Here is a 14,998-nt window from a genome sequence, read left to right on the forward strand (position 1 = left end):
TGTGTGAGTGGAAATGCACGTACAATACCCTGCAAAGCCAAGCTAATAAACCAACCTCACTGCAGTGCTATGTTGGCCCCACAGCAGGGTTTTAAGCGGGATGGCAAAGCTGGGGGGTCGCTCAAAGGGGCGTGGCCAATAATTAAGGGCATGGCTTAAAAACATGTTCCCTAAAAATCTGTGTTTAGCACAGTGTGCCGCCCTACTTGTATTTTGCTGTTTCTGTTAGTGCATCCAGATATATGACACAATAAGTAACAATATACCTACAAGTCTGGACTATTGGCTTTGTCAATGGCTGTTAGTTGCATAAGATTAATAAGCAGCAACTATGGTTTGTATTTAATATTGAAAAAGCTTCCACTTAAAGCCCTGGTGACACCACGACAATGTTGCTGCTCCTGAGTTTCAAAAAGAGAAGGAAATCCAGAGACAAAAGGACTCTCTTTAACCCCTCCCATGCTCTGAGCCACGGCGCTCCGGTGCTCATGACGAGCTCAGCTCATCATGAGCCGTGGAACGCTCGCATGCGGGGATAATTCCCCTGCGGTGCGATCGTTCCACGGCAGGTAATGCACCTGTGACGAGCTGAGCTCGTCAAGAGCACAGGAGCGCCGTGCCTCATGACGAGCTCAGCTCGTCATGAGCGTGCGGGCGCTGTGCGCGCCCCCCTGCCCCCCAGCGCTGCGGGGGATTAACCCCCGCAGCGAAGGGGTTAAAGGATGTCCCTTCCCCTACAAGGCTCACCTGGCATGACGCCATGCCGTAACTGCTCCACGAATGCGAAGTGAGCAACGCACATCCATGTGCCTACTGTCCCTGTAGTCCGGAAAAAAACGGACCGCCTGTGCTAGGGCATAAAACAGAACCCGATAGAGACCCATTTCCAGGCCTCCTTTAAAAAACTGCTGGTGCTCAGTACCAGTGAGACCCAGCCCATTTAAAGCCCTGGCCCACAGACAAGTTACCACTGCCTACCTCAAATAACTCCGCAAAATATCTAAATCGTTGTGTGTGTGTGAATGTCACCAGACATAAAACAGCTCCGTGATGTAAGTTGATATTTCCATGAGATGTTACAATTATACCGTCGGCATAAAATGATAAATGAACCTGTAGTTCTATAAAATCAATGGATCCGGCACTGGGTGTACGCTCTGTGGCGGAGTAACACTGTTCACTCATTCGGTCTTTTCTAGGACCACATACGTTGCTGCACACACAGCTGTAATCCACTGCACAGGTCGGGAGGCTTTCCACCTTCGGAGTGTGGGCCCCACATTCTATGCAGCCCAGTCCGAAGGTCTTTGCTCTTCAAGTCTTCATCCACAACCAGGAAGTCACGATCTCTGCACTGGGTTTACATTCTGCATGGGTTAACACTGTGGTCACATCCTGTGCTGCCCAGTTTCATGTTTTGTTTTGCACAATCACACATTCGAAGCAACCCGGTCCCAAATTCCAAGCTGCATAGTCCCACATTTCACAGTAAGCAGTCTACCATTCTACCATTCTATGTAACTAGGTCCCTCTTCTGTGATACATAGTTTGCTATCATCCTGCCCAATGTGCTACCCAGTCCCACATTCAGCGCCTGTGTTATCCAATGGGCACAGATGCACAGAAAGACACTTAATGCACAGCCACATCCTACGTACCTTATTCTTTCTTCCGAGGGGCCTAAGACGACATTCTGCACGGCCCAGACTAGTCCAATGTACTTGTCTGCCAAGTCCCACATTCTTCTACGTGCAGTCTCACTCTCAGACTAGCCATCCACACACTCTAGATTGCATAGAATTTACATTATGCACAGGTGTAACATTTTGCCCTCCCAGACCCATATGTCGTACTACTACGTCACACCTTGCACATTGCCTAGCCCAGTGTTTTGTGCTGCGGTCCCGCGCTCTGTGCAGTCCATTCTTCTGTACTGCAATGCACAATGCAATGTGCTGCATAGTGCAGTGCCACTTGTTTCTTTATGCAGTGCCCTCTCTCTGACCTGAATAGACTCGTATTCTGCATTGAGCATTCAAACGGCTCTGTCCCATTCTCCTTACACGCGTACTCTACGCATTGTCTCTTTGAGCACCAGCGCTTGTCAATCAGTGTACATTACATACAAGCATTACGAGAAAGAACAGATTCCTTTAAAATAGACCAGGCTATTGATATGCCATGGGTGAAGTTCCCTCTCACATTTGCTTGGTTTTGTGCCCACGAGAACACTTTGGTGTGCAGTGTACCATGTTACGCTTTGTTCTGTGTGCCACTGTGATTGTTGTATTTCATTGTACTGTGCACTTCACTGCCTGTGTGTGCAATCATAATCATATAGTCCCACTGCTAACATATTTCCATCTCCCCTGCCCTGCCTGCGCATTGTCCTGTATGTTGAGAGTGTTTCCCACTTTCTCACTAGAACTTACAGAAAGACAATATAGAGGCATTTCATTTAAATGTTGGAGGTTTCAAAGCAAAATATGCTAGATTTCTGGGTGGTAGGGCAAAGTGGTACATGGTGGGCCGTGCCGCCTGGGCAGGGGCCCCTCCATGTGCTTTGCAGGGGGGCCCCCTCAAGTTTCGTTACGCCACTGCATACCCCCTACCTTCCATGCCCCATTTGACGTGTGTCTTGGCTATGCTATGCGCTAATAACCCATGTTATTGTGCATGCACCGTTTTTTTCTCCTATGTTATACTTGGCTCCTGAAACTGATGTAATTTTGTAACTTGCAACTCGCCGATCCTCATGTAAAGCGCTCAGATACCTCCGGGTCTAGCCAGCGCTATATAAAACTCTACAAATAGAATTAAAATAAATAAAAAGGCAACATCCTGACCTCACCCCTCCCTCCCCACTACATCCCAAAAAAATCACATTGCAACTGAGACCATTGCAGCAAAGAAATTGGAATATGTATAGAAGTGTGAAGAAAGGACATTTTATGAAATATCAATAACTGTACGTTAGCTTTTTTCCTCTTTCAGGTATACTTGTTGAAATTTGTTTCCAAGTTACATTACAATACGCAATGTCTAAAAACATTAAACAAGTCAAAACAACCGCAACATGCCAGTGAGCCGGACTCGCACGCCTGTAATACCAACAATACCCACATGGAGGCTCCAAAGTACAATGTATATGATTTTGTAAAAAGTACCTGTGAAACGTAACTCTTCGGCTGGAAAGAGACCTAGACTACAGATTGAAAAACACCGCCAACAGTCTGCCTTCTAGTCAGTAAAACCTCTAATTTGTAGGAATAAAATAAGGGGTCCAATCGCATACATTTTCTTTTGACAACTTTTGTTTATCGAAACTTTGTTTTCAAAAGTGGTGGACTCTCTGGGCACGTCGATGATGTTCGCCTCCCTTAGAGAGCTCTTTTCTCTCACTAGGTTCTAACCCCACTTCCGCTAGAGACAAAACAGGGGGGGAAATAGCTCCCATTTCCCGTAAATAAACAAGACTGTAGTGCCTCTCGCCACTGCGACAACTAGCCGATTTAAGCTGAATTTAGTAAACCATCTCTCCTTCCTGCTGGTCACGGGACCTCAAGGTGGGAATCTTCACCTTCAGGCAGGATTTCAGTTGTGGAATTGGCCATGGCCACGTAGAGAGTGCAGATTTTTCCAGGAGGGCAGTGAACAGTGCTCTCTAGTACCCCCTCCAGGTATTGTAAGTCGATGTTACCTACATGAATGCCGAATGTTTTCTTCCTCCCAGAGGTTAGCATTGCAAAGTCTGAAAATTGCAGTGTCCTCTTTTAAGATTGGAAAGTATTTCTATTGCAAAAAGTATTTGCCTAGGACGAAGTTCTGTGGTTCTACGAAATAAATATATCTAAGTATTATTTTTATAAATTGGTCTTGGATTTATTAATGGAGTGTGTGTCTCATTTATTGCCACTGTGTGAACAACAGATGCTTAACACTGCCCCCTAAACGCTTTGACGTGGCTGGAATTCCCAGTGGAAGAATTCCATGCGTGCGCTGAACAGACGGCCCCCGGCCGTCCTCCGCACACGCCCACCGTGACGTCGAATGGCCAGGGGCCGTCTGATGCATCGAAGAGGCTAATAAGCCTAATTGCTCGTCCACACTACCACAAAAGAGAGCATTCGAATTATCTAGTTTAGGCTCTATAAAGCCTCTGATGATCCCTGGACTCTCTGCACACTTGACCTCTTTTGGTATAGTATATAGAGAGCCAATTACCTACACATAGGATAAGTGTTGTCAATCGCCTTTAGACGGGGCATGGGTATGGCCTATATTTAACTATATTACTGGGCTTCGCAATTTCTGGTTATTTATGAATGGATGAATGGGGGATGGGGAGGACATGGCCTGTACACTAGAGCTCTGGGTTTGAACAGTGTCCTCCATTTACTTTACAGAGGGCCTCTCCCCCGCTCCCTCCCTGAGCCCACTAAGGTGGTGTTCTCCACATGGCGCATGGTGCTGAGGCGACTTCGGTGGGAAAAGCAAACCACCCAACAGACCCCATTGTGGAGGGGGCAACGACGTTCCACCTCGAAGGCTTCCAGAAATGGATAACATTGGTATTACCCACCTGGGCGAAGTGCGGTAGGGAACGTCCATTATAACATTTCAAGATTTGCAAGCATAGTTCACACTTTCCAACACATAGTTTCACAAGTACAGTTACAGTTATGACACACTCTTCACTGTCATCAGAGGGGAACTTATTAATCCTCCCTGAGTATAACTTGCTTGAGCCAAACTGCTTCAGGGCCCCATGGCCAAAGGATGGATTTCACAAGTACATAAATCATTAGTCTTTAACTCCCAGAACAAATTTGATCTTCTCAAACAAAAATGGGAGCCCTGGGTTTGCCCTTTTGACGATGCAGACTGGAGGTACACGCAAATGGCTCCTCGTGAGCTTGCCATCTCCTCCCGACTGCACCTTACCCAACTCCGTTATCTGCATGCTACTTATCTAACACCGGTGCGTCACTGGAGGGTGAGTAAGTGCCCTACTTTGCAGTGTACCCAATGTGCGGTCCCTGGGCAGACTTTTACATTGAGGTGTGGCCGTGTCTCATTATCGCGCAATATTGGTCTTCTGTTGGTGTGGTACTGGTGGAGGAATTGGAGAGGCCAGTGGAACTTTCTCCATAACTGGCACTGTTGGGAATCATGGAGGTCCTTGGGGGACCTAGGGGAGCGCGCACTTGGTGGGTATGGACACGTTGTTCGCTACGCAACATATAGCACGTCACTGGAATGCCACACACCCTACCATGATTGCGAGCTGGCACTTGGTGATGAACTGGTGCTCCAAACTGGAGGAACCCATTTGCTGGGCATGCGGTTGACCACATAAGCACGCCAAGATATGGGGTTGGTGGTGGACTTATTCTGGACTCAGTAATGTTGCATCTACTGGGTGAGAGGCTGATCGTCATTCGGGTTTAGTCCAATCTGGAATTCCGCGTGGGACTGGGGGGAAGGGTACTGTTGTTTGTATTGTTGTTATTGTAAATGAAGAAAATTTGGTTAAACAAAAAAAAACATTTGTGAAATAGGCAGGAATATTTTTCACGCTAGGTTGTCCTTGATGAGGCAACACCCTCCTTCCCTAGGGAAAAAGAGCATGGGAGAAGCATATTTTGTAATTAAACAATATAACCAATTAATTCTAGCAGATGAAATGCATAGTGCATTAAAAGTATAGTTCATTAAACAAAATGTACATCTCTACTGCCATCCACCCAGTGAGTGGGAGATGTACAAGGTTGGGGCCAGTGCCCAACGGGAGGGAAACAGGTGCAGATATAAAGCTATATATACACACAGCTTCCGGTGAACTAGTCATTTTGCACAAGTAACCAAGAACTGCCAGTGCAAAGGAGCAGGAGGATTTATTAGAATTTAGGCGTGGGCGGTAAATTCCGTTCCGCTTGCGAAATTTGCGGAATTTGGGTAATTTTGCGTTCCACAGAGAACACGGAATTCCCCAAAATTACGCGTCCAGGACTGCGAAATTTTTTGCTTGTTCGCGTTCTCAAAATGCGTGTTTGCAAGATATTTCCCCCCGAGCACGCAAACAGCGATTACGAAAAGTAAAAAAGCATTGCGAACAAGCAATTCCACGTGTTCGCGGAGATTTGCGTAGCGCGATTACGCAAATTCCACCCACCCCTATTAGAAATACCATTTCAGACACTTTTCGTTTCCACTATTGCTGTGACCAGGAATGGTTTCTAAACACGCCATGCGCTGAGAGGTCTCGGCACGTACCGCTTCGCAGTTCAGACACCGGGTTTCATTGGTCAGCGTGCCTTGGAAGATCTCGTGCACCCAGGTGAGGGCGGCAATGTCGCGCTCCTCGCTCGGGAGGCTTCCGTTTGGTAGCTTGCCGTTCTGTTTCTCCTGCTTCTTCTCGTCCTGCAGCAGGTCGGCGATGGTGTTGAGCAGGTAGTTCAGGAACTCGTGCGCGTCCTGCTGCATGTAGTTGTCGAATAACTCTGGGGATGGAAGACAAAGAGGTTATGTCCCATTAGACTGCAGCTTTCTGACAACGCACATGCAGCATGTAGGAATCAAACTCTTGGCACCCAATACAAGGTAAGGACGATTCATCGGTCAGTTCATTAAAAGAAAAGTTTCATTTCAGCAGAGAAGCTGATCTATGCATATATTTTTCAATTATTTTTGGTGTCTCGTGTACCAAAAGTCTTAGGTCCAAGCAGCAACACACTGCTTTAAAGAGAACATTTCACCGCAGCAGAAGCATTGCAAACACGTGTTGTACACAGACCAACATAGTTTATAAGTGGGACGTGGGACATGTATTTGGGACAGTAACAAATAACACACAACTTAAGAGATTTTTAGTTTTCTCACACTTGCACAATTTACGCTACACACATTAACAACTTGGCACACAGTGAAATGTGAACAAATCTCCCACCGGACCCCGGACCACTATTTAATAACTTTTCCGTTCCAGTACTGGAACTCTGAGGGACCAATCAGTGGCTAAGTAAGGGTGCCATGGACCCCAGTACCAGCAGGTAAATGGCCTTATAATTGCTGGCTGCGTCCCAAAATGCAGCAATAATTGGGATTTGGTGGCCCCCGCAGAGCCCTGGTGGCACTGCACCTGCTGCAGCATTGATAGCTATGCCCCTGCTCTTCTAGCCTTCTCTCCCATTTGTGTCTCTCAACAGGGAGAGAGACAGAAAAAGGCGGAAAGACGGACAGGGACAGAGATACAGAGGAAGATGGAGAGGTAGAGGGAGAGGGGGAAGGAGATAGATAGATAGATAGATAGATAGATAGATAGATAGATAGATAGATAGATAGATAGATAGATAGATAGATAGTTAGATAGTTAGATAGACAGACAGACAGACAGACAGACAGACAGACAGACAGACAGACAGACACAGGTGTCATATTTCCGGGATACTCCCATGTAGCAAGCTTATTTTTGGAATTGTACTATTTTCCAGGAGCGAACTTCAGCGCATATTTGCAAGGTCTCTTCTCACACGATGTACAAATTTCATCTCGATCAAGATCCGCAGGGCAACAGGGCTATTTACATTTCCATAACATATAACAATCTATAAGCACATCGCAAGGCTGCTTTCTATTATGAAGGATGAGCATCCTGATAGATTAGGAGGGGAGACACTTCAGCTGACAATGAGGGTCCCTGCATGCTGAGACTTCACCACGCAGCGGTCTGACATCTCGTGATGGGTGTCCAGTTCGTGACCTAGAAAGGGTCCTTCATTCTCTTCCATCAGGTAATGGCGTTGGATCAGGTAATGGCGTTGGATCGCCCATTGGCGGGATTCTTGGGTCTACACCTACACACACTCTAGGTACACTTCGAGTAGGGTTGGCATACTAGGACAATGCTCAATTACGGCCTTGTTTTATATGCCCGCAAATATACACTGTTTTAGCACAATAGTAGAACATATCTACTATTAACACTTTTGGTGCTTGTAATCACTTTCATCTGCTTCTGTCTCTTAATCATTGCAGCACACGTATTGTACACAAGAATAACTTTGGTGCAATAAATATATTGAAAACGTCCCACTCTGTATACCTCTCTGAGAATAAATGAGCACGAGTGATTGATGGAAAGGTTCTGTACCGTTTCCACAATTCCTGAGGGGTCAGGGATGTCATGTTCAGTGGTTGCCAGAAACCATTCGCTCCCTGATAAGGTTAGGGGGGCTTACGGTGGCACTGTGAGCTAGCTAGTCTATAGGCCAACATATCCTGTGGGGGTGTCCGCAATCAGTCCAGGCACCAAACCCCTTGTTTATGGGCTCCAACAAACGTGCAGATCCTCCAGAATAGTAGGAACTACACGACACAGGTGTAGGTAAATAAATATAATGTAGATAGATAGGACTAGCTATAGATAGATAGAAAGATAGGTGTAATAGACTGATAGGTATACCTAGATAGAAAGACAGGTGAGAGAGTGAGACAGATTGAAAGTGGATAGTTTACAGGTGAAATGAAAAGCTTCATTGCGTCCCTGGTCTGCGCCATGTGACTGGCCCTCTAGCCGTCTACCTCCCTCGCCCCCCTGCCCTGCCAAGAATAAACACTGATCTATCAGGTCCCACGCAAACACTCACAAAATAACAACAGTGCCGATGACCTGATAAATAACTTGTAGCTGGTGCAGGGCGTACTGCGTCCCTATCCTCTGGGCCCTGGTGCCACTGCACTGGCTGCACCACAGGTAGCTACGCCTCGGTGATCCATCTTACATTCATCCTTCCACTCGTGAAGAAGACGGGAACGACCCACCAGGCCACAAGCAATTTGGCACGTTTTGGCCACACACAGGTTCATCGGTGAGGTGTAGCTTGTGCTTTCAGGCACGGCAAGTAAAGTTGGGACACACCCACTCTGCCGAAAGGCGGGGCTTTAAGTGGGGCGGGGTCTAGTGGATCCTTGAACAGGCATCAATTAAAACCGGACTATGAAGCGGTATTTATGATCTTTACAGGGAAAAACATTTATCCATTGCTCACCAATGACTGTAAAAACCATTGAGGTAACCCAAATCAGCGAGGCAGTCCCTGTTTACATTTCACACGTTTTACTTAATTTAATCGCCTCAGAGTATTCCCTTTCTAAGAATACTGTTGTCTGCAGTTTTTTTCATGCAGCATATTCATCTTGTATTTTGGATACTGTGAACAGGGCGGCCTCTAGATGTTGGTGAACCCAGGTTCTGAGTGAGCCACGACTGAGATCAATGAAGGCAGAGCGAGGTTCCCACAGTGCCCGTCAGTGGGTAATAAAGATGTTCGAAGTACATCCTCATCCAATCCTTGGCCTCTATGCACAGTGCAATGGTGAGGTGCGCAAGCTGTGGAAATATTAACAGGGCTTAAGTAGAAAAAAAAATGCTATGCTTACAAGTGGGTGCTTTGTGAGGGGGGCTGGTGAAGTGAACAAGACGCAAGGAATTATGTCAAGGAGATGGGAGGGAAAGGAAGAGGGAAGTGATGAAATATGAAGATGGAGGATTTCAGAGAGATGTGAGGAGAAAAAGGGCATAAGTACCTCTCTGAGAGGCTGCAGAGGTAAGTGGTATGAAAAGGAGAACAGGATTTCCGGAATTCTTAAAACTGCTGACCCTTCCACAGATGTCAATAGTATTCAAATCATAGTCTTGTGTTTTAGAATCTAAACATTTTTAATTCCAATTATTCACTACAATATTTTAAGTATTACTTATTTACCTGATACTGCTAACCAGTCTAACCGGCCAATAGGTCTTGCTGGTTTTACTGCATGCCCGTTATTGTGTAATATGTCTGGATGCAATAGCAGAACGCGCAAAGGGAGGTCCTCAAATAGAAGTCAGGTGCTACACTTTCTGAAACACAGGACTTTAGTTTACATATCTTAAGTCACGCCTTTAATTACACAAACCTAACTCTTGGGAAGGAATCATAGATATGCTTATCGAAGTTTAGAGACCTCCCACCCACCTTTCTTATACCTCTTCAAGCCTTGTTTACAGGGATTTCGTAGAGAATAAATATTGCACTGAAGAAGCTTTGGATCAGTCTTTTTTTACCAGGATGAACAACTCACTTCCTTTCTAATGTAAGATTAGCCTAACAAAGTGTGATAACTTACGGACTGATGCATGTACACAGAAGGAAGGTAATTCTGAAACCGATCAGACTTAACTCCACGTGCAAGGTCAAGAAATTAAATCCCCAGGGATGTTGTAACTGATTATGTCCTTTTCTATCCTGAGGATCTAAAGGGAATTTTAAAAACATGCCTCTGGCTTTACCTGCATTTTGCATTATGACTAACTTCGTGTAGATCCAAATATATTTACATTACTAAGTCGTTTTTAGAGGTTAGCAGGAGAGTCATCTTTATTTGGGCCTCTAAATCACTTAGGATTAAATCTACAATGCCAAATAATTGCTTAATTGAAACCAAAACATGATATGTAGCTATATCACAGGATAGCCAACTCTAAATCAAGCTGCTCCTGGCTTGCTAATGAAAGTAAAGCAAAGTGGATACAACGATCTTATACAGCTGCATTTTAACGTGCATTGTTTTGAGGTATTTCTATAGCACTTCATATCCTGGTGGATCAGGTAAGCAGTTACGGTGTCTGCAGAGCATGACTGGAAAGTGGTCTTTGCGGAATTGTCATCTGAGTGTAGTGAGGCCTTCAGGTGTTCTACAGACTTGACCCACAGGCACGCGGCAGCGTATTGCGAAAGAACAACAGGTGAATAAAGTGTAAGCCTAAGGGTTAGTTCTGCACACTAAATGTACGGACCCGTGAGGCATGTTGTCAGCCACCTCAGTCAACGTTTGGGGAATAGGTTTACTGCTTTCCTGAATTTTAGGTGGTAGTTAATGAGAGTTTTTCTCTTTGGGAGAATCTTCCAGAGTTTGCATGTAGCTACGGAAAAAGAGCTCCCATCGAAACATGTGTTTAGAAATGTTAAGTTATCACAATGGATACATTCTGGATTTGAGGTCTCGTTTTTATATGTACAACCTGAGGACAAATTCTAACGTAACGTGGTCCTGTCTGCTCAGGTGTAGAACTTGCCTGTCCGGTGCATTCTGGATTCATTATATATTGCTGATTAGGGAATCCAACGTGGAACCCATGGGCATAATCAATGATTACGGCATTAGGGCTAGTGATGCCTATATCTATATCTATACTACTATTATAAAACCTTTGAGGCGGGTAATCTCAGTAACCACAGCACCAATCACAACACCCAATACAGCGTTGGAAAGGGCAGTTGCAGCAGAAGGACATAGGCTATGCAGACGGCCACCATATACATTTAAAAGGTAAAAGACCCGTGCCAGCAAAGTAGTTCCTTGTGGGCGTGTATGCGTTGTGCTGTGGGCATGTGTGCTGGGGGCGTGACAAACACTGGGGACGTGTGGTACGTTCCGCTCTTCGTGCCATCATATCATGTGCAAACGCTGGGGGCCTGGCATCAGCGCGCCCGGCGGTCCAAGATCCGGTTTCCCAGAGCCCCCTTCGCTGCGTCGCCATGCTGCACTCACACGCTCTCCGGCGGTCCAAGATCCGGTTTCCCAGAGCCCCCTACGCTGCGTCGCCATGCTGCACTCACCCGCTCTCCGGCCACATGGGCCCCGAACTCGTCCGTCACCTTGGGGGACATGGAAGCCCAGAGCAGCACCAGCCCCAGGAACGTGCCGATCACCAGCACACTGCGCAGGACGAAGCCCATCTTCAGCCGCATCGTCCGCTGCCTGTCCTCGGCCCCGCTGCTCCCCCCGACTCTCAGCCGCGCTCCCTCCTCCGCCCCTCACGGTTCTTCCGGATTACAGTCCGCTCCTTCCCCGGCTCTGCTGCTCCCGGTGTTGACCGCTCTGCTGCTCGTCTCCTGCAGCAGTGCTGCCCCCTTACAACCCTTTGCACACATTCTATTTCTGCCCCGGACAACATCGGGGCGGGCTGCTAGTGCTTTTATAAAGGATATAGTAAGGTATGTTCTAGTTTTCCTCATAGTGTGTAACTGCTTAGATGGCTCACACACACAGATTTAGGCTGGTTTGCATCTGTGGTGATACTGTTTGTTAGGTTCTGGGCGAGCAGTAGGATATCGCTTTCTGATCAAAACGTGCCCAAATAATTTAGAGATAGTGCCCCCCCGCCCCAAGGGAAGCGTCCCCTACTTGCACTGCTGAATTCCCACTTGGGAAGTAATTCAATTATTCAATCTTGGTTAAAAATCACTGTGACTCCATTTAATTATCTATTGCTTTTATTCGTTCATTAATTTTCTCATTGGTGTGTATTGGCGTTCATGAAATTGCAACATTTCATATGTACGTCGATCAATGGATCAATTAATAAAACAAATCACCAAGTTAAATAATGCTTAAGCAATTCGGGCTGGAATGGCCGTTCTTCAGGGGAGGTTCTATTCTGAAAAATAAGTTGAATGAAGTGAGAAACGTGCTGTCTAGATTTAGCAAAGTATATCCATCACCAGGTGTTATATGTGGTGGCATTCATTCAGTAGTAGTGATAGTGACCCTGTGGTTTGAGGAGCAATGAGAACCGTTACGATGCTAGCGAGGGTGGTATCTATGAACCGTAAATGACGAGATTAATAGGTGTACGCATTTTCGATACGCTACTTAGAAGGGTTCGTCTTATTTACAGGTTTCTTCGTTTTTACCCTCGGGTTCCATTTTAGATACGGCATCCATTTTGTTTCTTGCCCTCACGTAGTCAGCAAACAGGCAAATGTCCGCCTCATGACCCTGTGATTCCCAAGACTGGGGGATGACACGGCAGAGACAGATGGCTCAGCTGGGTAATCTTCCCACGTTGGCCTATTGTTCCAGCCTTGCATGCGCTCTGCTCAAATCCTTTGATCCTGGGATTGCGCTTCCGATATTACCTCCACACTCCTTCTCCTTCTGTCTGACTTCCTTACACCTGTTCCTGTCTCTTGCTCTCGTCCTTTTACAACTAGAGTGGAATGTGCATAACAGCAGGATAATGTGCTTTTACAGTTGGGAACCGACAAATGTTACTGTGATTATGTTCCGGGTTTCCGACACCATGAATGAAGCCCTTTTAAGTTTATAGTGGGAACTGAGTTGTAACCTTTTGTTCGTTACGTTATTGAATGCTGAAAACGTGTATAAAAAGGAGCGATCCACATTTACAATTTGAAGCAGGCTCTTGGAACCTACACTCTGTTGTACTTCCTATGACTTTTGCATCCCTGCAGTAATAAACGCTGATCTTTGACGCCGAAGGAAGTGTCCCGTGTCTCTGTCACTTGTGCGCCGAACAGGTATCCTACGAAGGTTTCAGGTGTTGTTCCCTGGCACCGCTGGACCTTAAAGATTCCAGTCCTTCAGTTTGGCGCCCAACGCGGGGCGACATCAGCTGTACCGGTCCAAATCCTGACGATTGCGAGGAACTTCGTGTGAAATCTCCGAGGAAAAGGTGCACCCCGCTTCATCGACCCTGTTGTAGAAATAAGTGGTCCGAAGATTTTTTTCCGCGAAGATTCCCGCCTCCTGACGGCTGCAACGGATCGATGCTCTGACTGTGAACCTGTTTTGGTGCCTGGCGTAGTCCTTTGTATGGCGAGACGATAGACGGGCCTTCCTGGTGACGCCATCGAGCTCTCAGTTAAGTATTTGTGGGTTGCTCCCAGTCCTTAGTTGTTGGTGCTTAGTTGTTTGCATGGTTCCATTGCATTTGTGGTGCTTAGTTTTTGGTCTTTAGTTGTTATTTGACAGTTGCAATTGCCAAAAACCGAGGGTTTTGTCTTTCACGAAGATTTAGTACTTTGGTAACCCTTGAAGTTTGATACTTGGTTAGTGTGCATGATGCCTAGCCGTAGTGGTTTCATTGGTTTGTTCAAATGTTGCAACAAGGACTCCCGGTTGGAGGACTCGTGTCCGATACCTCCAGTTGGAACTCCGATATATGAGCTCTATAGTCGACATGGTGTGGGCCCCATTATATATAGTGACTATTGGGTCCGTTATACGAGAAAGGATGGTGTCCTTAGTTGGCCACCACACGGAAGTTTTGAAATGGAGATTTTAGATAATCTAGAAACTAAATTATTTAAGAAAAAAGCTAGGCCAGCTATGTTTGATTCCCTTCGGTTGTGGCGTAAAGAGGCCAAACAGAAAGAAATCAAACAGCTTAAAAAGAATCGTAAAGAAGGTATCGTCCCGATAATGCAAGTTGTACAACAATGTCAGCGAGATAAAGAAGAAAAAGAAATAGAAGTTTCTGCTAGACTACATCACATGAGAATAGACAAATGTTATCAGGTATTACCAACTAGTCTTGATAAGACAGAAGAGGACTCGAAGGAGGATCCTCTGTTAGCGTATTTGATGAAATCACCACCTCATTATGCACAGGGTGCTACAGCCCCGGTAGTTCCTCCGGTAGTTCCTCCTGTAGTTCCTCCGGTAGTTCCAGCGGCTGCTGGTCAGCCTGTTGTTGGTCCTGCGTTTGTCCTACCACCTGGTCCTATTCCTAATGCTCCTTTGCCTGTACCTCCTCAGTCAATTGTTCCTGCTACCTCAGCCATTCCGGCTACCTCTGTTGTCCCTACGTTCACTTCTAATGTAGTCGCTCCTGTTCTTTTTTCTCCTTCCGTTCGTAATCGTATCCCTAATACTTTCGCTACTCTTTACTCCCCACTTTCTGGATCGTTATATCGACCCGATGTCTCTGAAACTCCTCAGAGGCGCAGTCAAATCCCTGGTGGAAGGGAGAGTGCCACGTTGGTAACTATGGCGCGTAGATGGATAAGACACCCCGTTAACTACCCGCCGCGCGTGGTCTTTGATACGTTTTCTCAGTTTAATGAGCCCACTCAGAGATTTGTGTTTGAAGAAATGTGTAACTTTTTGAGAGAAGAATGGTGCAATGATGATTTAGATAATGTACCGC

General features: G+C 46.1%; 1 protein-coding gene across 1 annotated transcript in view; it reads right to left on the bottom strand.

The window, feature by feature from the left end:
• LOC144752165 (ubiquitin carboxyl-terminal hydrolase 12-like) overlaps nt 1-14,998 on the bottom strand; it is a 268,084-nt gene that overhangs the window by 61,181 nt on the left and 191,905 nt on the right. The window contains exon 4 of the mRNA XM_078640092.1: nt 6,277-6,503. Within this exon, the coding sequence (XP_078496218.1) occupies nt 6,277-6,503 (227 nt within the window). The remainder of the gene's footprint in view (nt 1-6,276; nt 6,504-14,998) is intronic.

Source organism: Lissotriton helveticus, chromosome 4_2 (assembly GCF_964261635.1).
Source record: "Lissotriton helveticus chromosome 4_2, aLisHel1.1, whole genome shotgun sequence".
Taxonomy (NCBI): Eukaryota; Metazoa; Chordata; class Amphibia; order Caudata; family Salamandridae; genus Lissotriton; species Lissotriton helveticus.